Source organism: Elaeis guineensis, chromosome 8, assembly GCF_000442705.2.
Source record: "Elaeis guineensis isolate ETL-2024a chromosome 8, EG11, whole genome shotgun sequence".
Taxonomy (NCBI): domain Eukaryota; kingdom Viridiplantae; phylum Streptophyta; class Magnoliopsida; order Arecales; family Arecaceae; genus Elaeis; species Elaeis guineensis.
The window spans coordinates 19,420,718-19,448,550 of NC_026000.2; the positions used below are offsets into that span (position 1 = coordinate 19,420,718).

Genomic DNA, 27,833 nt, shown 5'->3' on the forward strand with positions numbered 1-27,833 from the left:
ATATTTTAATTTTTTATAGAAAAAAATTATGTTCTATATCATTTCTCCATGCTACGTCATCCATGCACTCAAAAAAAAGAATCATGACCACTATAAATTGTGCATTCATATGCATGACAAGTTGTATTGATGTATAACTTTCTCATTTTTTGTCGTTTGAAACAGAGATGAAAATGAGTTACCAAACGTCGACATATTCGTGTGCACTGCAGACCCTGTTGCAGAGCCACCAACCTTGGTCATCTCCACTATTCTATCAGCCATGGCTTATAATTACCCTCCCAAGAAGCTAAGTGTCTACCTCTCTGATGATGCTGGGTCAGTTCTGACCTTTTATGCTCTTTGGGAGGCGTCTCAGTTTGCAAAGCATTGGCTTCCATTTTGCAAGAAATATAATCTGGAGCCACGATCACCAGCCGCCTATTTTTCCAAATCATGCAACTCGCGCGATGCATGCAACCCCATTGAATGGTCTTCCATGAAGGTAACAGTATGACCAGGTGGCATGGCTCAATTTTTATAAATATATATGACCTACTGGTGGGCCCATGATCAACCCTATTTTCTCATTCACTGTTAAGCATAAATAAAAATAAAAAATAAAAAAAAAATTCATTCATTGAAGGAATGCTTGTTGTAAATTGATATAAAATGAGGCTCCAACTTATTTCCATTTAATTTTTTCCCATTTTGCAGAGTCTATATGAAGAGATGGCAGATCGCATCGATACGGTGATAATGTTAGGCGAGATCCCTGAAGCACTCAAAGCAAATAAAGGATTTTCTGAATGGAGTTCGGGGATGACTTCATGGAATCATCCACCCGTCGTTCAGGTACTGCTCTACCTGGTATTTGGAGAACAAAACAAGACCTTATTGATAAAAAAACCATTACTTCGTAGAATTTTGAATTATTTTAGAATGGGAGAATATTTGGGACATGACTTTAAGGTCTGAAGCTTTCATGTGAAACCTAGTTGTTTGAACTCTTTGCTGGACTGGAGGAAGAGCCTTTTCGTTCGCTTCTGTAGTAATGAATCTAGTATATCGCTAGACGAGAAATCTAATTGGTGAAATCAAAAATGATGGTTTGGATCTATGAAGTTATGGACGAACTAAAAAAACCTATAGTTTAGAGGTTGCATCAATCCTTCAAATGTGGGGCAATTAGAGCTGTCGCAATAGGTAATTATATTGTTTTTCTTTGTTGTTTTCCCCAGATCTTAATTGATGGAAGAGACCAAGATGCAATAGACGACGATGGCAATGCATTACCAACTTTGGTGTATATGGCACGAGAGAAGAGACCTCAGCATCATCATAACTTCAAAGCAGGGGCTATGAATGCATTGGTAATCAAATTATGTAAGATTTTTCTTGCAGTTTTTGGGAGTTAAACACAATCAATCTAAAATCGGCTGTAAATGGGTCTTGAATATTGCGCCTGGTCCGAGATTCAAATAGCTGACCTAACTTATCATGCTGGGAATCTTATGGTTTTGCTACAGGGCAGCCTATAACCATTTAGTATTGTTACTATTTTGAAATTCTATTTATGAAAAGATGTTTCAAACAATGCAACCTTATTATGATTTTGAAATTGGATTTATGAAAATTTGTCTTTAAACAATCCAACCTCATTTATAGATAAGGGTGTCATCAGAGATAAGTACCAGCCCCATCATCCTCAACATGGATTGCGACATGTACTCGAACAACTTAGAGTCCATCAGACATGCATTGTGCTTCTTCCTGGATGAAGTGAAGAGTCATGACATCGGCTTTGTCCAATATCCTCAATTCTTTGATAACATCACCAAGAATGATCTCTATGGCAATTCCGTCAATGTGATCAATGAGGTTAGTAGCAGCAAAGGCTCACAGCAATCGATGTTTCAGCTATGTTTATCTAGTCTTGTACTAGCTATGATCACAGCTATCCAGTATGGAGTATAATACCAATCAAGTACTTTAGTATGAATTTTTATCAAATCATACAAGGAGCTAACAATAAAACCATTTGAATGTCTCTTAAGGTGGAGCTCCCTGGCTTGGATAGTTGGGGAGGGCCTCCGTATCTTGGCACTGGATGTTTCCACAGAAGAGAGATCCTTTATGGGGGGAGGTATAGCAAGGACTATAAGGAAGACTGGAAGAGAGGCGCCGAGAGAAAAATGGCAAAATATGCTTGCATACTAGAAGAGAAGGCAAAGTCTCTTATTACTTGCACCTATGACCGCAACACCCAATGGGGACAAGAGGTCTCTCTCTCCATCTATCTACCTGTCTAGCTATCTCTATCTCTATATTTACCGTCTTTCATTCAATGCAGATCGGACTGAAATATGACTGTGCTGTGGAGGATGTGATCACGGGTCTATTAATTCAATGTAGGGGTTGGAAGTCCATCTATATCTGTTGGGACATACCGACTGATCCCTGCATGCCGACTTACTCTCAGATCAGTCCGATCAATATCCGACTCTACCGATCGGACCGACGGACAATTCCGACAATGACTCCGACAACGACTATCGACAATAGCTGCCGACAATATCCGACCGAAGGTATGTCGGCCGAACAGACCCATACTATTCCCGACCGACCGAACGGCCGAGCCCAAATCACCGACTCACTATCGGGGGTGGCAGCCGACGTCCGACTTCCGCAAAGCACCAGATCAACCGACGGTGTCTCCGAGTCATCACCCGACATCCCGACAACCGAATACCGACATATAGTCGGCCAGTCCGTCCAAACGCCGTACAATCGCTATGGGCAGTTATCCTGTCAAGGACAGGCGGTATGGCCGCCCTGGAGCATTGTCCTGCCAAAGATATGGATTAATCCCAGTGACTTGACAACCCACGGTGATTTGACAGCTCCCGACGATTTGACAACTCCCCAGTTGTCTGCACCATTAATGGCGGGACCATACCGCATTCTACTATAAAACGGGGTAAGGCAACAGTTTTGATAAGTTTTGAGCAAGCTTTCTCAAGCTCTCTGAAGCGCCTCTAAGCTCTTGAGCTCTCTCTCTCTCCCCCCCGCTGAGCTCCTGATTTTCCACTGTTGCCTAGTCTCTTCTGTGACTTGACCGTCGGAGGGTCCCCACCGGAGGCATCTCCGATCAGTGAGGACTTTTCTTGCAGGTGCGCGACACTGACGATCGGGCGACGAGGGGATTGGCCGCAATAGATTTGGCACACCAGGTAGGGGGTATTCGACAGAGGTAAGCCAGCGAGCTCCATAGAGCTTGAAAATCTCTCGAGATGACGAAAATCAGAGCTCAGCGATCGAGGGCTACCGGATCGACAAGGCACTCTTTTCATCGGAAAGAGGCCCCTCCTTTGCCCTCCATGGCAGAACCCAGCTCTCTACATCCAGTGGTGACCACGGAGGCACAGATCGCGGCGATCGTGTGGCAAATGACCGTTCTGATGGATGCGGTCAAAAACCTCCAACAACAACCGACTCAGTTGCCACAACCACCAGCGAAACAACCGGCGGCGCACCCTATGCCATCCAGAAGCAGCCGCCGACGTCTGCGTCAACTTCTGTCTCCTCCTCAAGAGCAGCCGTCTCAGCACTCCCATCGAGAAGGAGCAAGGCGGCCACGGTGCGACACCCACTAGTCTCGGTGTCCTTCTCCTTCCCAGCTGGAGCGGGCGAGAAAGGAGAAGCGACTGCGAACACCGTCCGCCTCACTCTCAAATTCATCGGGAGGTTCGACCCCTGGGATTTCTCAATACCGACGGTTGGACGACTATGAATGTAAGTTCGAAGAGATCGACTGTTGGCTTGCCCAGCTCCAGGTGGATGGTCAAAAGTCTTCGAACGACGTCGACTTCCAGACCACCCAACCCCTCTCTCGATTTATCCTCGATGAATCAATCCCTAGTCGGTTCAAGATGCCTCATGTGGAGCCATACGACGGCTCCACCGATCCAGTTGACCATCTGGAGAGCTACAAGGCTCTCATGACAATTCAAGGGGCAACCGATGCCCTCCTCTGTATCGGCTTCCCCACCACGCTTCGTAAAGCTGCCAGGTCCTGGTACTCTGGCCTCTGCTCAGGGAGTATCCACTCCTTCGGGCAGCTCGAGCATTCTTTCGTGGTCCATTTCAGCACTAGCCGAAAACCGTCACGAATCTCGGACAGTCTTTTCTCCCTCAAGCAGGGAGAAAATGAGATGCTCCAACACTTTGTAGCCCAATTCAATGCAGCCACACTTGAGGTTCGGGACCTCAACGAAGACATGGCTATCTCGACCATGAAGAGGGGGCTAAGGGGGTCCCGGTTCACATATTCTTTGGACAAGACCCTCCCCCAAACGTATGCCGAATTGCTGGAGCGCGCGTACAAATACATGCGCGCGGATGAAGGAGCTTCCGATCGATGCCTGACCGAGGGCACGGGCCAGAAGGAGAAGCGAAAGAAAAATCAGACTCCTGCCGAACCTAGCGGGCCCCCGACTGATAAACGGGTCTCGCCCCGACGATGGAGTTCAAGATCACCCCGACATCAGAGTCCGAAACCGATGCATCGCAGGTATGACTCTTACACCCCTCTCTCCGCTCCTCGTGCACAGATCCTGATGGAGATCGAAGGGGCGGAATACCTACGATGGCCCCCACCTCTGAAGGTAAAGGGCCTCGATCGAAAAAAATACTGTCGATTCTATCGGGGCCACGGTCACAACACTGAGCAATGCATCCAACTCAAGGATGAAATAGAGGCCCTCATACAATGAGGGTATCTCAAAAAGTACCGAAGGGACCCATCGGTTCGGCCCCTTCCCGACCAACGGCCCCAACCGACTGAAAAGGCAGTGAATAATCAGCCTACTGCTGGAGTCATCAACATGATCTCCAGATGATTGGATCAAGGAACCACTGCTGAAGGGGAGTCGACGAAGAGGCCACGCCAGGACGATGTAGTCATCTTTACAGATGAGGATGCTCGGAGAATCCAAACTCTCCATGATGACGCTGCTGTTGTTTCGACGACAATAGCGAACTATAATGTAAAAAAGATTCTTGTTGATAATAGAAGCTCGACTAATATTTTGTTTTACTCGGCCTTCTCCTGAATGCAACTGCCGACCGACCGACTCAGGAGAGTCTCTACGCCCCTATTGGGTTTCGTCGGGGAAGCCATCACAGTGAAAGGAGAAATTACTCTTTCCATGACAGCTGGGGCCGAACCACGATAAAGCACCGTCCACATGACATTCATGATCGTCCAAGTACCTTCGACCTACAACGCCATACTTGGAAGACCCGGACTAAATGCCCTCAGAGCAATAGTCTTGACATACCACTTGCTGGTCCGATTTCTGACCAAAAATGGAGCCGGAGAAATGCATGGGGATCAACAGCTCGTCCGACGATGCTTCCAAATCTCTACTCAAAGCAATGAATCGAAGGACTCCCTGACGGTCGATAAGCTGGACCAACGGGAAGAGGAGGAGCGGGGTGAACCGGCTGAACAGCTGATTTCCATCCCGATGACAAAGAATCCTGAACAGATCGTCTGAGTTAGGTCGCAGTTGTCCGACCCGGAGTGACGGCAGCTGATAGAGCTGTTGAAAGCTAACACTGACATATTCGCTTGATCGGCAGTGGATATATCCGGCATACCTCCAGAAATAATGACTCACCGACTCAACATCGCCCCTGGCATGAAGCCGGTGAGACAGAAGAAACAGTCTTTCACCTCCGAAAGATAAAAGGCCATCGACGAGGAAGTGGACAAGCTACTCGAGACGGACTTTATCAGAGAAACCACATATCCCGACTGACTCGCAAATATCGTCATGGTGAAGAAAGCCAATGAGAAGTAGAGGATCTGTATCGACTCCACCGACTTGAATCAGGCCTGCCTGAAGGACAGCTTTCCACTATTGAAGATCGACCAACTGGTGGATGCGACGTCCGATTATCGACTGCTCAGCTTCATGGATGCCTTCACCGGATATAACCAAATCTGGATGGCGCCCGAGGACGAAGAGCATATGGCCTTCGTGACCGCTAAGGGTCTTTACTGCTACAGAGTGATGCCCTTCGGTCTAAAGAATGCCGGAGCCACCTACCAATGCCTCGTCAATAAGGTCTTCAAAGCTCAAATCGAGCGCAACATGGAGGTGTGCGTGGACGACATGCTGGTGAAGAGCGCGCAGGCTTCAGATCATGTCAAAGACTTGGAAGAAACCTTTCGCACTCTTCGGTAACATCGGATGAAGCTAAATCCAGCTAAGTGCACTTTCGGGGTAGCTTCGGAGAAGTTCCTCGGGTTCTTCATTTTTCAACACGGAATCGAGGTCAACCTCGAGAAGATAAAGACGATCATCGACATGCGGCACCTGAACACCAAAAAAGAGGTGCAGCAGCTCAATGGAAAGATCATCGCGCTCAGCCGATTCATCTCTCGATCGGCTGAGAGGTGCCTCCCGTTCTTCAAAATCCTGAGACAGACGAAGGACTTCTCTTGGCCGAATGAGTGCCGACAAGCCTTTGAAGATTTGAAGAAGTACCTGACTTCTTCACCCCCACTTATAAAGCCAGAGGTCGGAGAAATATTGTACCTTTATTTGGCTACCGTCCCAGAGGTGGTTAGTTCGGTACTCATCCGGGAGAACGAGAGCCGAACCCACCAGCCCATATACTATACTAGCAAAGTACTCCACGAGGCTGAAACCCGATATTCAAGGGCAGAGAAGATGATATTTGCCTTGGTCATATCAGCGCAACAACTCCATCCATATTTTCAAGCACACGCCATCGTGGTCCTCATCGATCAGCCCCTGAGGGCGATCCTCCATTGCCCCGACACATCAGGATGACTGGCGAAGTGAGCGGTAAAGCTGATCGAGTTTGACATCCAGTACCGACCGTGACCTACTTTGAAAGCCTAAGTCCTGGCCGACTTTATTGCGGAATGCCCGACAGCCGACCAAATGTCGGAAGACGGGAGCTCCAAAGAAGCTGCGACCTCTGAGTATGACCCCGGGTCAACCTGGGTGTTACACATAGATGGAGCTTCCAATGCCCAAGGGAGCAGGGCTGGATTCCTGCTCACCAACTCAGAGGTAGTGGTTACCGAGTACGCCCTCCGATTCAACTTCAAAGCTTCCAATAATCAAACCGAGTATGAAGCGCTTCTCACTGGCTTGAGAGTGGTGAAGGAGCTCGGGATCGACAGCCTCAGAGTCTTCTCCGACTCCCAGTTGATTATGGGACAAGTCAAAGGCGAATTCGAAGCGCGGGATCCGACCATGACAAAATATTTTTAGAAGGTGAGAGATCTCGTGGCACACCTCAAGTATTTTGAGATCTCCCACATTTCCAGATCGGAGAATGCTCGGGCCGACGCACTCTCCAGGCTTGCGACGTCCGCCTATGGCACCTTGGACCGGACGTTTGTGGAGAGTCTCAAGCAATCGAGCATCGACAGGGCTGAGGAGGTGCTACAACTAACGATCGAGCCAAGCTGGATGGATCCGATCGTTCAGTATCTGACTGACGGAACCAACCCTGAAAATCCTGTGGAAGCCAAGCGACTGCGGTGGACGGCCTCCCAGTATGTAATGATGGATGGGCAACTCTACAAAAGGTCATTCTCCCTTCCCTTGCTACGGTGCCCGGGACTGACGGATGCAGACTACGCACTTAGAGAGGTGCATGAAGGGATCTGTGGGAGTCACTTGGGAGGCAAATCCTTGGCCTACAAAGTCCTACGGCAAGGTTACTACTGGCCCACTATGAAGAAAGATGCAGCTGACTTGGTTCGGAGGTGTGAGCCATGTCAGAAGTATGCCAACTTACAACACCGGCCCACCAACCAACTGACTTCCATTATCGCCCCATGGCCTTTCGCCCAATGGGGGATCGACATACTCGGCCCTTTCCCTCTGGTGTCTGGCCAAAGAATGTTTATAGTTGTCGCAATCGACTACTTCACCAAGTGGGTGGAGGTCGAACCTCTGGCGCAAATCACCGAACGTAAGATGGAAGACTTTGTCCAGAAGTCCATCATCTTTAGGTTCGGACTACCGCACACCATCATCACCGACAATGGGCGACAGTTCGACAACAATGATTTCAGAGAGTTCTGTGCGAGATTTCATATCACGCACAAGCTGACCTCGGTCGGGCATCCACAGTCCAATGGAGAAGTTGAAGTAACCAACCAGACCATTCTGCATGGGTTGAAGACTCGACTGAATGAAGCCAGAGGCCTCTGGGTCGAAGAGTTACACTCAGTCTTGTGGGCATACCGAACGACACTCCAGGTCCCGACCAGGGAATCTCCTTTCAATTTGTCCTATGGGATGGAGGCAATGATCCCACTAGAGATCGGACTACCATCGACTAGAGTTGAGCGATACTGTGAACCGGACAACTTCGAGTGTCGGAGAGCTGACTTGGACCTCCTATCCGAGCTCCGACACGAAGCTCAACTCCGCATGGCTTCCTACCGACAAAGAGTGGCCCGATACTACAACGCTAAAGTTAGGCCAAAGTCTTTCAGACCCGGAGACCTGGTTTTAAGGAAGGCGAAAGTCTCGAAGCCTCAAGATCAAGGAAAACTGTCCCCAAACTGGGAAGGACCCTACAAGATAGCAGACACCTGCAGGTCGGGCGCCTACCGACTTGAAACCCTGGAAGGAATGGCTATTCCCCGGACTTGAAATACCGACAATCTGAAATTGTATCATCAATGAATTCTGTATGCCCTTGCTCGGAATACAATTCAATTTCAAAACTTCAGAGTCTACAAAGTTTGGCTCTCCGTCGAGGGTCGGCCCTCACCAGAAGTACGAGCCTCAACGCCCTGACTTGGGCCCAACGTCTCGTTGGGAATCTACGAATCTATGCCAAATCTATGAATCTACGCTGAACCTGCGGCTCGATCGCCAAATCTACGGTTCGATCGTCGACGACACATTGGACTCTTACGAGAACCATTCTGTCTATACTAATGGAAGGCCAGCGCTGGTGATGAAAACCTCTCTAAGTTGAAGCCGCGCTCCTTCCACAGTCGACTCTCGAGCAACGCGGCTGGCTAACTTGCCGACTTAGCTTCGACTAAGAAGGGCAAAATGCCAAGACGACCGCAGTCACATTCGCGACATACCGACTTGGTCACGATCGATCGAAGGATATTCGGCTTATCACCGTTTATCATGCACCGTGATGTACCTGCCCGACCAAGATCCAGACAATGGATATTTGACTTGCGACACACCGACTTGGTCACGACTGGTCAGAGGATATTCAGCTTGCCACCGTTTATCATACGTCCCGACGTGCACGTCCGACCAAGGGCTGGACAACGATTATTTGACTCGTCATCGTTATCCTATCCGAATATGTCAGACACTACTCGACTATCAGACTCTATGGAATGATCGTGTCAACAAGCTACGTTCGATGATTGGCCGACACTCGGCCTAAAGTACACGCCCGACCAAGGTCTGGGCGGCGGACACTCGACCTACAATCGGTATGACTCTCGACCATCGGATCCTACGCTATCTGTATGATGGTCGGGACGTCGGCCTGCGATCGGGGCTTGCACTGCCCTTAGCACGACGTACTTTACCGACTACTTTGATCGGCTATGCTAGATCCTACCGAACATCCTAACGAGATATGTCGGAGCTACGACCTATACTCTTGGGGATGGCTCGGCAAATCAAACACTTTGAACCGCATGTGGAAAAAAATTTGAAAAGTCTTTGATTTTGTTGAGTTAAAGTGACTTACAAAATTGGGATGAAACCCAATTACAAATATCAAAGATAAAACAGAAACAAAAAAATACAAAGACAACGGAGCAGACACTCTGACTATTCGTCCGAGTCGACTTCTTACACCAGGGAGAGTTTGGGAGCAATCGATGTGCCCGTTCGGGTCGGGGAGGGACCAAAGGTTGGAGCCGCCTCACCTTCGGCAATTCATCCCGTCAGTAGTAGGTCGGCCTCCTCCTCTGCGGCTTGGTCTTCCAACCCTGGAGGGACGACGCTACTCGGGTCGAGCTCTGGGTGCAGACTCTGAATCGCATCCCGGGCATCCTCGTACCCCACCTGATAGGAGGCGAAGCCGCTCTCGAGAAGCTCCTCCTGGTATTCGTCCGAGCCACAAAAGTCCTCCACTGCCCGGCTCAGTGCCTCCTTGGCTGACTCCACCTCCGCCTTCGTTATCTCAGCGTCGGCTTGGGCGGAGGACAAGTTCTCTTCGGCCTTAGCCAAGTTCTCCAGGCTAACCCGAAGCTGTTCGTGCTCGGCCTCGAGCTCCCTGATGCACCCATCCCGCTCATGCCACAGTCGGTGAACGAAGCAGGTCTTGCGCTGGAACTGCTCGCAAGCCGACTGAAATTCGGCCTCCAAGGCAGCTAGGTCGTTGGTGAGTCGGGAGATCTCCTCCTCGAGCCTAGCCTCGCGGTCGACCAACAACTTCAGCTGGTTCACCAGCGTCGCTTTCTCAACTTCGGCAGTTTCGGCCCTATTCTTCCAGGCCGCTCGGACGTCGTCGAACCTTCGGTACCTGACCTCCAGCTCGGACATGTTGTAGATCAACTGCAAGTAGAAGGCCGGTCGTCAGAAAAATGAAATGATAAAAATAACAATGAAGAGGAAAGAAAGAGAAGAAGAGCTCACCTGGATCATGGTCGGGTAAAAGGAAGAAAGCATGTCGGACACAGGCCGACCCTTCAAGAGCTCCCGATCGGTCGGAAGAATGGTTGCCTGACACGACCTCCTAGCAAAATTGTGGTTGGCCAGGGCCGACGCTCCTTCGAAAACCTGAACGTCGGACGACGCAGCATGGCCCCCCGACCTTATGTCATCCGCCAGCGCCATCGGTGCCTTCCCCCGATCAGTCGCCCAGGATCAGAGGTCGGAGAGAGATGGGAAGCTCGAACTCGACTGAGTCCCTCCCGAGGGTGCGACGGGAACCGCCACTGGTCGTTCGGGCTCACGTGCTTCGGCCCGAACCTCTTCCATAGGTGGGGGAGCCGACACTTCTTCGGCTGCCCCCACTGCCACCCCTTCCTCGGATGGTGCCTCGGGTGGCACCACCGACGCCGACAGGGCGATGACTGGCTCATAGCCCGATGCACGTTCGGTATCGGACTGCACTGCCACCATCGCAATGTCGGTCGGGGATGATATCTGAGGCCTCTTGGGAGGCCGTGAAGGTCTGGCCCTAGGCGCTGGTCTCTTCCTTGCCGCATGTTGCCGAATGTCGGCATTTGTCAGTCTCACTCTCGATGGCATGCCTGCAATTTCAGCGAAAGATTAGCACAAGTCCGAAGATGGATAAAAAAGATAAAAAACAACCGATGAACCGAACTGTACCTAAACAGAAAATCGAACTCAGGCCGACGTCGTACAGAGCTTGCTCGAAGATGAGCTCCCTCTGCTTCGACACCGACACATCCTTCAGTCGGTGAAAGTCCTCTCGGTCTCCAGCCTCCACCCGACTGTTTTCGTTTGGCTGAGTCCGAGGGTCGCCCCAGCGAGAAGGGAACCCCCAAGGTAGCGAAGAAGAAGCAAAAAAAGATTGGTTCTTCCACCCATAGATTGACGATGGAAGATCGGTAATGAACGAAAGACCCTTCCGGAGATTGAAGAACCACTATCCTTGGGCTTTCGGATGGGGTCAAAGCATGAAGAATGCCCGAAAGAGAGAGATGCGGGGAAAGGTCGGCAAAAGCCGACACAACAGAGCAAAATTGATTATCAATCGGACTGAGTTCGACGCCAGTTGTGCCGGGCAAAGCCCGTAATAATCCAAGATGTTTCGGACAAACTTTGAAATCGAAAAGCGAAGACCTGTCCGAAGGTCCTCGACATAAAAGGCCACTTGGCCCGGAGGCAGATTGTTAACCCGACCCTCAACCCTAGGGGCGAAGAGTTCGAACTACTCTGGGATACCGTACTGCTCCATGAGCCGTTCGACGTTTGTCCCCGAAAGTGAAGAAACCTCCACCTCCGGGGTCGACCAAGAATCGTCGGTCGGGTTCCCTGACTGACTTCCTCGAGGAGAGGTTCTAGCCATAACGCTAGCCCCAAAAAGGAGAACAGAAAGAAAAATGGCAAAGGAGAAAGGATGCAAGGAAATAGGCACGGAAAAAACTTCGAGAAGAGCTTTCAAAGGAAGAGGACGGAAATAACTACCTGAAACTGGAGGACAACTCGACGGGGCCTCAGCGTCAGGAACAGATTTGCAGCAAAAAGTGAAGTTTTGGATGTAAGTGGCCACATATATATAAGGCCCTTCGACGGTCGAGATGAAAGCATGCCGAACGAGGGTTTTTCGGATGTCGACATGTGGCAGTGCCTGGACCCTTCCTCGATCTGACGGTTCGACGCACCTGCCCCCAGATCGAGCCACGTCGCCTCCATCCGCGTGAACGGTTCCGGCCCAATAGCCCCCTAACGGCTAACACGTGGCGGGAAAACCGCGTCTCGGAATCCATTAGCCGACGGTGGTTCGTGTTCCCAAGGAGACGGTGGTTTGCATTCCCAAGGAGACGGCGGTTCGCATTCCCAAGGAGACGGCGGTTCGTATTCCCAAGGAGACGGCGGTTCGCGTTCCTAAGGAGACGCAGGTTTGCATTCCCAATGGAACGTCTGACACCGGATCGTTTGTTGGTATGGTCTCCAGAGTCGGAGCATGACGTGATGAAAAATCACTCCTTTCGCCCGAAGCCGTCGCCCATGTGGAAACGCTGGCCGACACGACATCTGACTCAGGAGTGGGGGGGCAACTGTTGGGACATACCGACTGACCCCTGCATGCCAACTTACCCTCGAACCGTTCCGATCGATGCCCGACTCTACCGATCGGACCGATGGACGACTCCGACAACGACTCCGACAATGACTCCAACAACAACTGCCGACAATAGCTGCCGACAATATCCGACCGAAGGTATGTCGGCCGAACAGACCCATACTGTTTCCGATCGGTCGAGCGGCCGAGCCCAAATCACCGACTCACTGTCGGGGGTGGCAGTCGACGTCCGACTTCCGCAAGGCACCAGATCAGCCGACGGTGTCTCCGAGTCATCACCCGACGTTTCGACAGCCGAATATCGACATATAGTCGGCCAGTCCGTCCAAACGCCGTACAACCGCTATGGGCAATTGTCCTGTCAAGGACAGGCGGTATGGCCGTCCTGGGGCATTGTCCTGTCAAGGACATGGATTAATCCCAATGACTTGACAACCCACCGTGATTTGACAGTCCCCGACGATTTGACAACTCCTCAATTGTCTGCACCATTAATAGCAGGACCATATCGCATTCTACTATAAAATGGGATAAGGCAACAGTTTTGATAAATTTTGAGCAAACTTTTTCAAGCTCTCAGAAGTGCCTCTAAGCTCTTGAGCTCTCTTTCTCTCTCTCCCCCCCGCTAAGCCCCTGATTTTCCACTGTTGCCTAGTCTCTTCTCTGACTTGACCGTCGGAGGGTCTTCGTCCGAGACATCTCTGGTCAGTGAGGACTTTTCTTGTAGATGTGTGACACCGATGATCGAATGGGGGGATTGGCCGCAACAATATCAATCCTTCAAGAAAAGCCTTTTTAGGAGTTGCCCCCACAACACTGGTGCAGTTCAAAAGATGGAGCGAGGGGACTTTCCAAATCTTTCTTTCCAAGTACTGCAACTTCATACTTGGTCGCGGCAAAATCAAGCTAGGACTACAGATGGGTTACTGCATTTATTGCTCGTGGGCTGAATTTTTTATAGGATTCATCCCCAATGTTTGTTATTATAGGAGCAGTCGCAATGCTGAATCTTTTCTGCTTGATGGGAGGACTCCATTGACTGGTGGTACGTAGGGAAATTATGGGTCTTGAGCCATTATTCATTCAAATTCTTCTCTGCGGACTGGTGGTAGTCATCCATTTGCCCATCTATGAAGCTCTTTTCATCCGAAAAGATAAAGGCAGCCTACCCCTTTCTGTCACATTTCTATCCCTTGGTTTTGCGATGTTGGCGTCTCTGCTAACCATACCATAAATCATAAAAGTGCAATTGGGGGTTGGTTGGTTAAACCACCCTAGTGTTTATTCTGAGGTCGGGAGATGAACCACAATAACACCCATATAAATGTTACAGTATGATATGCATCGCATGTCTCATTTCATATGTTATACCATGTTTTGTGCTTTAGTTATTATTGTATTTGTGGAGACCTATGTGGATGTGTATTTAATGTGATATCAGTTATGCATTAGATAAATCTTAAATATTTATATAGATAAAAAAAATTAAATAATATTTTTTGTCTAGTTTTTATGGATGAGCTACTAGATCTTTAAATGGCCCGATTTGGTTAACTATAAATTGATTGTAGAGTTTGTGAATGATTTTTTGATACTTATGATTGAATTTGGATCTTGGCTAGAATGTTAGAGTTTAAATTAGGGAAGTTATAGAAATATATGAGCATCTATGTAGTTATGTGTTCAGTTCCACATTGGCTATGTACTACGCAAATCTTAGATATTTATACATATCAATAAACTGAAGTAACATATTCCAGCTAATTTTTTAGGATGAGTTTTTAAGTTATTAGATTGTTTTAGTTCAGAAAACTAAATATTATTTTAATTTCATTATGGACATGAAAAGAATTGTTTTATTTACTATTTTTTATTTAAATGTATTTTGTTATCAGTGTTTCTTTTAATGCAATTTTCTTGATGTTGGCTACGTAGTGAACCAACTATAGTTTGTTATTGTAGGTTCTAGTTGACAAATCCCTAATCAAATAGGATAATACAGACCGTTGTAGCTATCCCCAATTGGGGTGGCCCAGATCCATAACATGTATTTGCTGGTGTATCCATCCTTTTGAGCTGGTTGGAATTTTTTTATTTTAAAAATTTTAAATTTTTGAAAGGAGTTTTTTTTTAAATGATTTAAAAGTTTTAAACTCTAGTTTTAGTTTTAATAGTCTCGTATTGACATTCGATGTATAAAAGCAAGTACTCTGGCATTCATAATTATCTTATTCCTCCATGTCCCAGCTGGACATTAAGGATAGCTAGTCGATGACATCGTGTGTTCAGCTCAATCAGCAGTGTCATGTGCACAACACTAACGCGGTAGGCACCTCACTCCAAGTCTGGGGTAAGATTGATTTTGAATTTAGAAGGTATTTGGTTGAGAAGAGTGACATCCAAAATCGAAATCAGAATGGATGATTTTTATTTTAATTATTTAATTGAAAGAAATCTCATTTCGATTTTGATTTCGGAGTGAAACGGAAATTGCTCAATCTAAATCTATATAAAATTCAATCTCTACTCTTCTCTATGGATTCAAATTTTCATTTCAATTTCAATTTCGATTTCGATTCCGGTCACGAATCAAATTTTTTGGAGGATTTGACTGTTCCAATTCCGATTCCAAATCATTTCGATTTTCATTCCCATTTCAATTTCGGTTGTGAACCAAATATCTCCTTAAATTTAAAATTTGAGAACGCTTATTTCGGACTTTGATGAAAAAAAGCTGCTAAAGATTTTGGAAAGACTGGCACCGATGGTAGATTGCTTAGACTATAGAGCAAGCATAGATCAAACCGAAAGAGTAAGATTCAAAAGTATTTATGTGGATGTGCACGTCACTATCTCTATATCTATTAAATTGAAAGAAGAGATAAAATTGAACTCCTTTTCAAAATCCAAAAAAATAAAAATTAAAAAATTATCTAAAATATCCAAAAAAATTAAAAATAAAAAATATCTTAAATATATTAAGATTATTTAAATATATCTAAATTGTCTTAATATTCTACAAATATATTTAGATCTATTAATAAAAATCCTATCTCTATTATACCAAGTTAACCAAACATTATGTTATATCTAATTCTATTAAATTCTAAACTGTTAACCGGATATCTAATCGATCCAATTAGAGTCCAAAAAAAAAAAAAAAAACATTGCGCACAAATCCGTCTGTTAGCCTGAAGGCTGAATAAATCTGCTAACGGGAAGTTGATCGATCCCATTAAAGTCCATCAAATTTTTTTTTAACGGGAAGCTGAATAAATCACTGTAACATATCACGTCACCAAAAAGTTTAGAACTCCGGCATTCCTCAAAGACGCGAAGAAAAAACCAAACATAAAAAGAAAAAAAAAAGTAATAATAATAGTTTACAAAGAAAAAACTATTAAGAATGGCATAATACGAGATAATAATATTTAAAAAATATTTGAAAAAAATATGGCTCCCACTCTCTTTCCGCCATAATCCTGGAATCCCATAGGAGCTGAGAACAACTTGTAAAGGACGTGATTCAACAATGGGAGCTGAAAGAGAAATTCCTTGAGACTTTGTCAACAGTGCAGCCAAGAGCTACTTGGTGAAGACTTGACTTCATGATGGTTGTGAGGCTGGTGGTGGAGCACCTGAGCTTAAGGAGAGTGGCTGGACCAAACTTGGATTGTGACATCTGTGCTTTACTTTGATGAATTGCGACTTTCAACAAGTGGAACCAAACTTGGATGACGGCGCGCGACAGGACACAGCCTACCACCGTAAATAATTGTACGTAACTGTCACGCCCCGAACCCGACACCCGGGTCGGATACGTGATGGCCGCACACTCCTTAGAGCAAGCCCTAAAGAATATGCAAGGCCAAATTAAATCACTACAACCTTAACATCCATAATAATTAATTTCAATAATAATTCATAAAATCTTGCATAATTACAATTAACATTCCTTCAATCCTCTGATCAGGTATCAATGGTACTCTATCTATGCATCCGCTCACTCACAAATCCATACCATAGCCAACCATGGACATCTTGTAACTCTGAGAAGAAAAGAAAATGAAGGAGTGTGAGCTTTACAGCCCAGTAAGAATTCCCATATCACACCAATATAATAATATAATCTGAAAATAAAGATAAGCAATAACACATAAAAGTCGATGTTCACTGTCCAGAAAACTGCAAATATTTATAGATTATCTGTTTTATCAAAAGAGATGCATCATCATATGTTAAATAAGTGAAACAATTTTATTCAACGATTGTTTCACGTCTTATCTTTCTATTTTCTTCTATTATCACATCATCTTTAATCCTTTCTTTTTCGCTTTAGCTTTAGCTTTGGCTTTGGCTTTGACTTTGGCTTTGGACTACCAGGATCATGCGACGATCTTTTATTCGGATCGATTTCTGTGATCTTCCTCGGATCGAAATATTCATGATCTTTCTCGGATCAAAGTGGCCATGATCTTTCTCGGATCAAATCATTCATGATCTTTCTCGGATCAGATTCTTCATGATCTTTCTCGGATCATATTCTTCCACACATAAGCCTGTGGGGGCTGTCCTAGGCATAAACTCCTGGCAAGTTATTCCACATGACAAGGTCAGTCCAAACCATATTTCTCTTTCTTTTCCTTTTCATGAAATTATGACATTTAACTTCATTAATCAATTCATCTTTTGCAGTGTAATAAATATGTCATACACATAATCATGCCATCAATCGCTGATACATTTGTATTGATATAGCATACTCATGCTCAAAATCACATAAATAAATAAATAACAATATCTCAGATATAACAAATTCATCGATCTCAAATCCAACGATGCAAAACCAATGAGATAAAACCAACGATAAAATAACATATATAATGATGATCATGTACAGGAATTCTTACCTTTACCGGTGACTGATCCAAGCACAGAAATCAATGTTCTTCTTTGATTTATGAATTTCTTTAACAAAATATTCCACTCAATATCATTTGCAGACAATCATCTCTTCGTAACCCTGATCAAATATAAAGATCATATATGGAGAAAATTACCGATAATCGATCCTAATAATACAGATCGAGGATCTCTCTTAGGATTAACCAAAATTAGGATTTACCTAAGTATCTGGATCCTCCACTGATCCATAAGACTTCTAGAGAGAGAAAATCCCTGAAGAGAGAGAAAATTCTAGAGAGAAAAAGTAGAGAGAGAAAGTGAAGAGAGAATCTTCATATTTTTTTCGATGAGACAATCATGATCGAGATCATCTAAGGTCCTATCAGGGTGACTCAATATGAATCAAGTGTTACAAATTTCGAATAGGATCGGACTGGGATCAGATCTACCGCACGAATTTCGGAGCAACCTCAGATCATCTTATTTTCATCTTCAAGTTTATTCTAGGATTCATGATGCAATCAGAGAGAAAGAAAAGATCCTAGAGAGACAAAATCCGTAAAGAGAGAGAAAAGTCTAGAGAGAGAATCTAGAGAGAGAAAATGTAGAGAGAGAAGGTAGAGAGAGGAGAGAGAAAAGAGAGAGAAAGAAGAGAGAAAGGAGAGAGAGGAAAATTCTCTCCTTCTTCTTCTTTTTATTTTATTTTATTTTTATTTTTATTTTTCTCTTTTTCTTTTCTTTTCTTTTTCTTTTTCCTTTTTCTTTTCTTTTTCTTTTTCCTTTTTCTTTTCTTTTTCTTTTCTTCTTCTTCCTTTCTTCTTTTCTTCCCGCGGCCTCCCTTGGCTGAAACAGGGGAGGACCGTGAGGTCCCCCCCTCGGTGGCTCGGGCTCCGATGGCTTGGTCGGAGATCCGACAACGGCCGACGATGGGGTTCGGCCGGCGGCGAAGAAGAGGACGGCGGCAAAAACAAAGAAAAAAAATCAGAAAACAGGGGATCCGTCCCCTTTCTTCGTGATTTTCGGCCATTGGCCGATCGCCGGCGGTCGAAATTTTCAGGGAAGGAAGAGAGGGAGATGGGGGTTCGGTCTCGGGAATGGGACGCCGCAACCGGCGGCGCCGGTGGCCAAAAAAGAGAGGGAAGAGTCCGGCCGAAACAGAGCAAAAACAGGGTCATCTTATTCATGGATTTTCCGACGATCCTGACGGCCGGCGAGGATGCACGAAGCCGTGGAAAAGAGAGGAAAGAAGAGAGGAAGGGTAAGACGGGTTTACCTCCGACTCCGGTGAGGTCTCCGGCGAGCATTTGAAATGAACACGATGAGGACATCCGCGGCTTCAACGGAAAAATTCGAGAAAAATAAAAGAAAAATCCGGTGCTCACCTTAGAGGGAAGGAGAGGGGGGTTTTATAGGATGTAGGGGAGGTCGAATCCGCCTCGGATTCAACCTCTCCATCAGTGATTTGGGTGGAAGAAGACTCCCAGCGGGAGTCTTCTTCATTCTTTTTTTTTTTTTCTTACTTTGGGCTTTTTGGGCTGATTTGGGTTGGGGTGTTACATTCTCCCCCCCTTCAAATAATTTCGTCCTCGAAATTAAGTTATATTGTTGAGATATATTTCAAGGTATACATTCTTCATATCATTCTCAAGCTTACAATAATGTCATATATATTATTTATTTCTCATGATCTTGTTATAACAAAATTATTTGAAATTTTAAACTCATCCCTTCTTATTGATTGCTCAACTTTTTTTTTGAAGAACTGTAACATTTTGGACTTATATTAATATACCACCTTATTTGTCTAATACATTCCACTCGAAATTCATAATTATCTCAGACTACTCTTGATAGAAAAATAAAGAAAAGTCGAACATTGGACACTCTTCACGACTATCGATTTCTTTCTTCACTTGATTTTCCAACAAATTTTATATATAGACTCTCATCTTAAGAAAAATCTCAATCTTCTATATCAGTTCAAGTAACAACATTAATTTTAAAAAAAATATGAGATCTATGTCAGGACATTCTAAGTTTGAACTGATATCAGAACTATCAAGCTGTTAATAAACTTGAGATATCTAAGATTTCTTGGCATTATCTACAATGAAGCAACCTACTAACAAAAATTATCCGACTATGATCAGATTAAAAATTATTCTTTATTAACAACTAATGTATTCCATAATATCTTCAGAATCAAGGAATTAATATTTCTAATCAATTTAACCCACCATGCTTTTGTTGCGCACTCTGATCTTAATTTATCAAACTATATAAGTCTATCAAAGATAAAGATATCCTTTATGTTAGATCAATCCAGGATAGATCCAACCTTCAAATTTCATATAAGACTTACGGTAAAATTTTATGTTTCTTTATCTTTACTACCTTCGGGTATAGCATATAAAAATTAAAACTTGATCCACTTTCTATGTTTGAAATCATTGCATAAGTTTCATCACTCTTCAAAAATCCGACATGTCAAGAATTAATTGGAGTTAATCTTAAATTTATCTTACAATCATTTAGATAATTTCTAAATCAATCTTCCTTTTCAAAAGAATTAATTCCAACTTGACAACTAAAAGAACTCAAGCCAACATCCTTAAGTAGAATCATCTTGATTATTTCTTATAGAGCTCTCTTCATCACAACCCTTAATATTAATCGATAAATCCATACAAAATCTTGTCCCTTGTATAAGTCATTCAAAATTTAACATTAGCAAGATGTCTTAATTTAATTTAAAAATCCGAACTTTGACTTGAATAATTAATACACTTCACCATTTTCAATAATCACAGAAAAAAATCTAATCTAAAGATAGTAATATGAATTATTAAAAATTTCATCATACCCTGTATATCATTCTCTGACACAATAAATTTTTCTTCTTTAATTTAACAACAATATCAAAAGACTTTTGATCCACTTAAAAAATAAACTATTGACTTGAAATTCAATGCAACTTGAAAGATCAAGGAATCATATTCAGAATATGATATTTTGAGTAATCAAAAATTTTACCAAGATGTGTATCTCATATTCTCATAATAAAATTCAAGTATATTTTTTATTTAAAATTGAGTTTCATATATGATCCTCTTATAGATTCAATGTTCAAAAAATATTTCTCTCTCATATGATGAAATTTCTTCTTAGACCATACCCTAATTAACTTTCTTTGATAAGTCTAAATTCATAATACTCAGACAATTATCATCGAAATAAAAAAAATTATCATGATCTTCAATCATAAAAATTTTACATTCCAAAATCCTCTAGTATACTCAACATAACTCATCAATACCTCTCACTTTATTCCAAGGTCAACTCCTTTTATACTTAGGTCAACCTTACTGATTGAAATCTAAGATATAACTCATCAATTCTATTATAGATATCATATGCCACTTATACATAAATTTTATCTTAATATCTATTGATTCGAAATCTAAATATTGAATCTTCTCTATCATGTTCCTCATGATCATAACCTAAGTTAAAATTACAATTCTGAATAATTATAACCTTAAACTCAAATACCACTTAAATCATATTTTCTGATGATCATAACCTGAACTATAATATTATTCTATCATACCTTTAATAATCATAATCTTAAACTCTGATTTTATCAATCATACTCTATTGATTATAATCCCAAAGTTTTGATATCACTTATATGACAATCCCTAGTGACCTTAAACTTGGGCTCTAGTACTGTTCTGTCATATCCTAATCACTTGTATCATTATCTTCAAATAAACGTAACCTAACCTCTAAGCTCAGATGCCACTCCGTCATATCCTACTGATCTTACATAAAGTTTTAATATCTCTTCATAATCTCTAGTGATTTTAAACCTAAGCTTTGATATTATTCTATCACATCCAAATCATTTATATTGTAATCTCCAATGATCATAATTTAAGCTCTGATATCACTCTATAATATTCTAATCACTTATATCATAATTCCTAATGATCATAACCTATGCTCTGATACCATTCTGTCACGCCCTGAACCCAACACCCGGGTCGGATACGTGATGGCCGCACACTCCTTAGAGCAAGCCCTAAAGAATATGCAAGGCCAAATTAAATCACTACAACCTTAACATCCATAATAATTAATTTCAATAATAATTCATAAAATCTTGCATAATTACAATTAACATTCCTTCAATCCTCTGATCAGGTATCAATGGTACTCTATCTATGCATCCGCTCACTCACAAATCCATACCATAGCCAACCATGGACATCTTGTAACTCTGAGAAGAAAAGAAAATGAAGGGGTGTGAGCTTTACAGCCCAGTAAGAATTCCCATATCACACCAATATAATAATATAATCTGAAAATAAAGATAAGCAATAACACATAAAAGTCGATGTTCACTGTCCAGAAAACTGCAAATATTTATAGATTATCTGTTTTATCAAAAGAGATGCATCATCATATGTTAAATAAGTGAAACAATTTTATTCAACGATTGTTTCACGTCTTATCTTTCTATTTTCTTCTATTATCATATCATCTTTAATCCTTTCTTTTTCGCTTTAGCTTTAGCTTTGGCTTTGGCTTTGGCTTTGGCTTTGGACTACCAGGATCATGCGACGATCTTTTATTCGGATCGATTTCTGTGATCTTCCTCGGATCGAAATATTCATGATCTTTCTCGGATCAAAGTGGCCATGATCTTTCTCGGATCAAATCATTCATGATCTTTCTCGGATCAGATTCTTCATGATCTTTCTCGGATCATATTCTTCCACACATAAGCCTGTGGGGGCTGTCCCAGGCATAAACTCCTGGCAAGTTATTCCACATGACAAGGCCAGTCCAAACCATATTTCTCTTTCTTTTCCTTTTCATGAAATTATGACATTTAACTTCATTAATCAATTCATCTTTTGCAGTGTAATAAATATGTCATACACATAATCATGCCATCAATCGCTGATACATTTGTATTGATATAGCATACTCATGCTCAAAATCACATAAATAAATAAATAACAATATCTCAGATATAACAAATTCATCGATCTCAAATCCAACGATGCAAAACCAATGAGATAAAACCAACGATAAAATAACATATATAATGATGATCATGTACAGGAATTCTTACCTTTACCGGTGACTGATCCAAGCACAGAAATCAATGTTCTTCTTTGATTTATGAATTTTTTTAACAAAATATTTCACTCAATATCATTTGCAGACAATCATCTCTTCGTAACCCTGATCAAATATAAAGATCATATATGGAGAAAATTACCGATAATCGATCCTAATAATACAGATCGAGGATCTCTCTTAGGATTAACCAAAATTAGGATTTACCTAAGTATCTGGATCCTCCACTGATCCATAAGACTTCTAGAGAGAGAAAATCCCTGAAGAGAGAGAAAATTCTAGAGAGAGAAAGTAGAGAGAGAAAGTGAAGAGAGAATCTTCATATTTTTTTCGATGAGACAATCATGATCGAGATCATCTAAGGTCCTATCAGGGTGACTCAATATGAATCAAGTGTTACAAATTTTGAATAGGATCGAACTGGGATCAGATCTACCGCACGAATTTCGGAGCAACCTCAGATCATCTTATTTTCATCTTCAAGTTTATTCTAGGATTCATGATGCAATCAGAGAGAAAGAAAAGATCCTAGAGAGACAAAATCCATAAAGAGAGAGAAAAGTCTAGAGAGAGAATCTAGAGAGAGAAAATGTAGAGAGAGAAGGTAGAGAGAGGAGAGAGAAAAGAGAGAGAAAGAAGAGAGAAAGGAGAGAGAGGAAAATTCTCTCCTTCTTCTTCTTTTTATTTTATTTTATTTTTATTTTTATTTTTCTCTTTTTCTTTTCTTTTCTTTTTCTTTTTCCTTTTTCTTTTCTTTTTCTTTTTCCTTTTTCTTTTCTTTTTCTTTTCTTCTTCTTCCTTTCTTCTTTTCTTCCCGCGGCCTCCCTTGGCTGAAACAGGGGAGGACCGTGAGGTCCCCCCCTCGGTGGCTCGGGCTCCGATGGCTTGGTCGGAGATCCGACAACGGCCGACGATGGGGTTCGGCCGGCGGCGAAGAGGAGGACGGCGGCAAAAACAAAGAAAAAAAATCAGAAAACAGGGGATCCGTCCCCTTTCTTCGTGATTTTCGGCCATTGGCCGATCGCCGGCGGTCGAAATTTTCAGGGAAGGAAGAGAGGGAGATGGGGGTTCGGTCTCGGGAATGGGACGCCGCAACCGGCGGCGCCGGTGGCCAAAAAAGAGAGGGAAGAGTCCGGCCGAAACAGAGCAAAAACAAGGTCATCTTATTCATGGATTTTCCGGCGATCCTGACGGCCGGCGAGGGTGCACGAAGCCGTGGAAAAGAGAGGAAAGAAGAGAGGAAGGGTAAGACGGGTTTACCTCCGACTCCGGTGAGGTCTCCGGCGAGTATTTGAAATGAACACGATGAGGACATCCGCGGCTTCAACGGAAAAATTCGAGAAAAATAAAAGAAAAATCCGGTGCTCACCTTAGAGGGAAGGAGAGGGGGGTTTTATAGGATGTAGGGGAGGTCGAATCCGCCTCGGATTCAACCTCTCCATCAGTGATTTGGGTGGAAGAAGACTCCCTGCGGGAGTCTTCTTCATTCTTTTTTTTTTTTTTCTTACTTTGGGCTTTTTGGGCTGATTTGGGTTGGGGTGTTACAGTAACAACTGTAAATAATACATGTACAGGTACCTCTAACAATGACAATATTCCGGTACATCACTTAGTTTTCATATTTTGTCAAATCAACCACATTGTTCAATTAGCTTCACTCACAGCTGAAATCCTTGTTGGGGCAGCCATCTCTTTCTTGCATGTTTGGGATCCCTAGCATGCTTCATGGAGCCTGGAAGCCCACATACAGTCAGATTTAATAATAAAATAAAAAAAAATTTCCACATACAAGAAAAATAATATTGGATATAGTTTGGGAAAATCATGCCTATGGCCTACATAAGAAAAGATGATTTTTATACTCATAGAAATATTATAGAGAATAGTGAATATAATAAACCATAACAATCAAATGCAAGCATAATGCAAATCTCATTTTCTTGCTATAGATGTTTTCCTCTTTCTTTATCATTGAAACAGATTTAGGACCGTATTCAAAAAGATTAGCTAGAACATGTTATTTAAATTGATTTTTTGGTTCTGCATAAGTATGCAGGATCCATCCAATGATGTATTACCGATGGTTGGCTACATACATACCTATATAAATTCTCATAGATAATGTCAATTACTCTTATACTATGTACATACATACCTATATAAATTCTCAAAGATAGTGTCAATTACTCTTATACTATGTTAGTCATGTAATAACGCACTTGTCTATTCCTAATGAGTTTGAAACCTACCTATTTCTATTGTTAGGATAACTAGATACCGCAACAGCTGACTTTACGAAGATGTTTTGCAGGAGTATGTTGCAAAGATTTGAAGTACTAAAACTGAAGAGTTGATTTCAAGAATGCAGTGGATGGTTGTACGATGTTTTAGAATATATCCATTCTACTACATATCCCCCTATGTGCAAGCGAATTGATAAGTATGGAAGATCTTTACTGTGGTCAGATTCTTCAAGCTCTATAGAGATCTCATGTAAGGTGAATTGACAAATAGTTTGTATGTAAAAGAATGGAGGAAGGCTAGGGATAAAAGACGTTACTCAAAACCTCTCTCTTTTTGCTAAATGGGGTTGGAGACTCCTTATTTCTGATGCAAAATTATGGAAGCAGCAGATTCAGTTAGCTTATCATAATAAGAAAGTCAAACTTTTTGTGAGCTAAAAACCAACGTAAAGATGCCCTAGCCTTTGGAGATCTAGGAAAACTCTTTCAGTTAGCTTATCATAATAAGAAAGTCAAACTTTTTGTGAGCTAAAAATCAACGTAAAGATGCCCTAGCCTTTGGAGATCTAGGAAAACTTTCTATAGTTTGTACTCTCCTGACATTTTGGAATAGCATTCAGTTCAGAATCAATAATGGCTAAAATATCTTATTCTGAAAAGGTAGCTGGATTTGTGATGTTGGCTTCATGCTATCTTCCCTAACTTATTTTTGAGTCGAAAGAAAAGTGGCATGATAGTTAAACTCTTTAATTAAAGAATAATGAATTGAAGAATTAGGTTGCCTTCTTCTGCATCTTCACTCATCCACTCACAATTCACCCAACCATCAAGTCTTCCTGCCATGGTTACTTTGAACCAAGTGGATTTTTAGATCATTTGAAAGTCAAGCAACAACAGCAAATTTTCCATGGCTTCTCTGTAGCTATTCCTTAATACAAAGGACATTAAATGCAGGTTAGCAGCATCTCTTTGCAATATATCTATCCCTCTTAAGATTAAATATTTTTTCTTTGGTTGTGTTGGAGGAAAAAATATTAAATATGAGAAAGATGATTGGAAAAAAACTTGACAAGAACCTTGGCAGATATGTATCATGTGAACCAAACTTCAGAGATGGTAGTCCATCTTTTCTCTTGTTGCCACTCCTTCTCACCTGTTTGAAAGGTGATGTGCTTGGCTTTTAGAGTACTACATCTTTAATTCTCTTTTGGTTACCTCTATCTCAGCTGGATTCAAAGAAATTTTTTAAAAAAGATTCAGCTAGTTGTTCTTATGCTTCTTATGGCTATTACATGAGTATACCGGAAAGAATGGAATTCTAGGATTTTTCTTAACAAATATTCATTTGTTATAGACTATCCTTAAAGGACTTCCCATCTTTAACAACTGATTTACATTATGTGATCATAATCTTCTTTCAAAATTCGGAATAGTTCTGGTGAAGGTTGAAAATTTTCATAGAGATTTTCACAAAGATTGACATACAAGATGTTTGGTCTTTTTTCTTTTTTTTTTATTTTATTCCATATACTAGCTGTAATATAACCTCTTTAAATTTTTCATCTTCTCTCCTATAATTTTTCTCCTTTTTTCTAATCTTCAATAAAAGCCAGGTGGGGCTATCGATGCCTTCCTTTCATTCAAAAGAAAAAAAATATTTAGAAACGACATTGATGCTAACTCCTCTGGAAAGCATTACTTTGCCAATAACTATGAAACTTGGCAAACCATGGTTCGGTCTGCTAATTGAAGTTTTACATACATGGTGTTGTATGTTCTATTGTTCGCATAGTTTACGCTGTGTTCCCCCACACATTCCTTGCACCGTTTGTTATGTTAGTTCTCAAATATTTGATATGTTCTGCTTCAAGATGAAAGTTTGGGGGTTAAACCATTAAAGACCCTCAACAAATCTAGTTATTTCTCCTCTGTGGATATTCTTCTTTGCTGTATGAACTATGAATGCCTTGGAATCACCGATTCTGTTTCTGGCGGATGACCACTTCCCTACGAAGGCCCCCCATTACAGGACTGGTCTGGCTTTATAAACGTTATGGCCCAAAGTGCAATGTAGTACGGCAGTGAAAAGTTAACGAAATGGATGGACAAATGATGGATTGAAAGATGCTTCTGGGAGCAGGAAGCCGTTGGATCCAATGATGATCCAATCATTCGATGGTGTGTTGCAATGCCAATTGCCAAGTCATTGGATCATGCTCCAGATGTGTGAAAGTGGGAATTATGTCTGGTATGCATGGTCGAAAAATATTTTTTTTTTACTGAATGATGTTCGGTACACACGAGCACAACATCGAAAGCGGTCCATGTACACATCTAGACAATTATTTCTAGAGTCCTTGTTGTAATATCCAGTCCAAATAGACTAGCTCACCATGAATAGGCCCACACCAAGCCCACATGAAAAAAAAAATGAAAAGCCTGAGGCAAAGACCCCCAACAGAAGTCTTCTTCTCTTTCGTGTCTGACTAGAAATCGATATCCTAGGGCCAACGAACATCCTAGGAAATCCTTTATAAAATCCCCTCCTCCCTCCTCCAAAGCTAGCCCCGACAAGCACCGATCTTCTTTCTTCCTTCTCCTCGGATTCTCCCGTGAAGCCGTGGACGTTCTCATCATGTTTGCCTAAAATCCTCACCAGAGACCTCACCAGAGCCCAAGGTAAGCCCAACCCCTCCTCCTCATTTTCTTCTCCTCCTTCCCATGTCATTA

At 42.6% G+C, this 27,833-nt stretch overlaps 1 protein-coding gene across 1 annotated transcript; it reads left to right on the plus strand.

Annotated features, from left to right (window-relative positions):
* The first annotated feature begins 175 nt into the window (after positions 1 to 175).
* On the plus strand, positions 176 to 13,857 carry LOC105049996 (cellulose synthase-like protein E6). The gene is made up of 7 exons (XM_073242753.1): positions 176 to 484; positions 697 to 834; positions 1,221 to 1,352; positions 1,648 to 1,860; positions 2,037 to 2,261; positions 2,333 to 2,411; positions 13,568 to 13,857. Exons 1-7 carry the CDS (start codon positions 263 to 265, stop codon positions 13,855 to 13,857), a joined length of 1,299 nt encoding a protein of 432 aa, XP_073098854.1. The 5' UTR covers positions 176 to 262.
* Positions 13,858 to 27,833: the final 13,976 nt, after the last annotated feature.

Excerpts from the sequence above, each read along its gene's own strand:
- LOC105049996 (XM_073242753.1), top strand. The coding sequence starts at position 263 with ATGGCTTATAATTACCCTCCCAAGAAGCTAAGTGTCTACCTCTCTGAT. Across the intron at positions 485-696 it reads TTGAATGGTCTTCCATGAAG|AGTCTATATGAAGAGATGGC; the intron begins GTAACAGTATGA and ends CCCATTTTGCAG. Across the intron at positions 2,412-13,567 it reads TAGGGGTTGGAAGTCCATCT|GCAACAATATCAATCCTTCA; the intron begins ATATCTGTTGGG and ends GGGGGATTGGCC.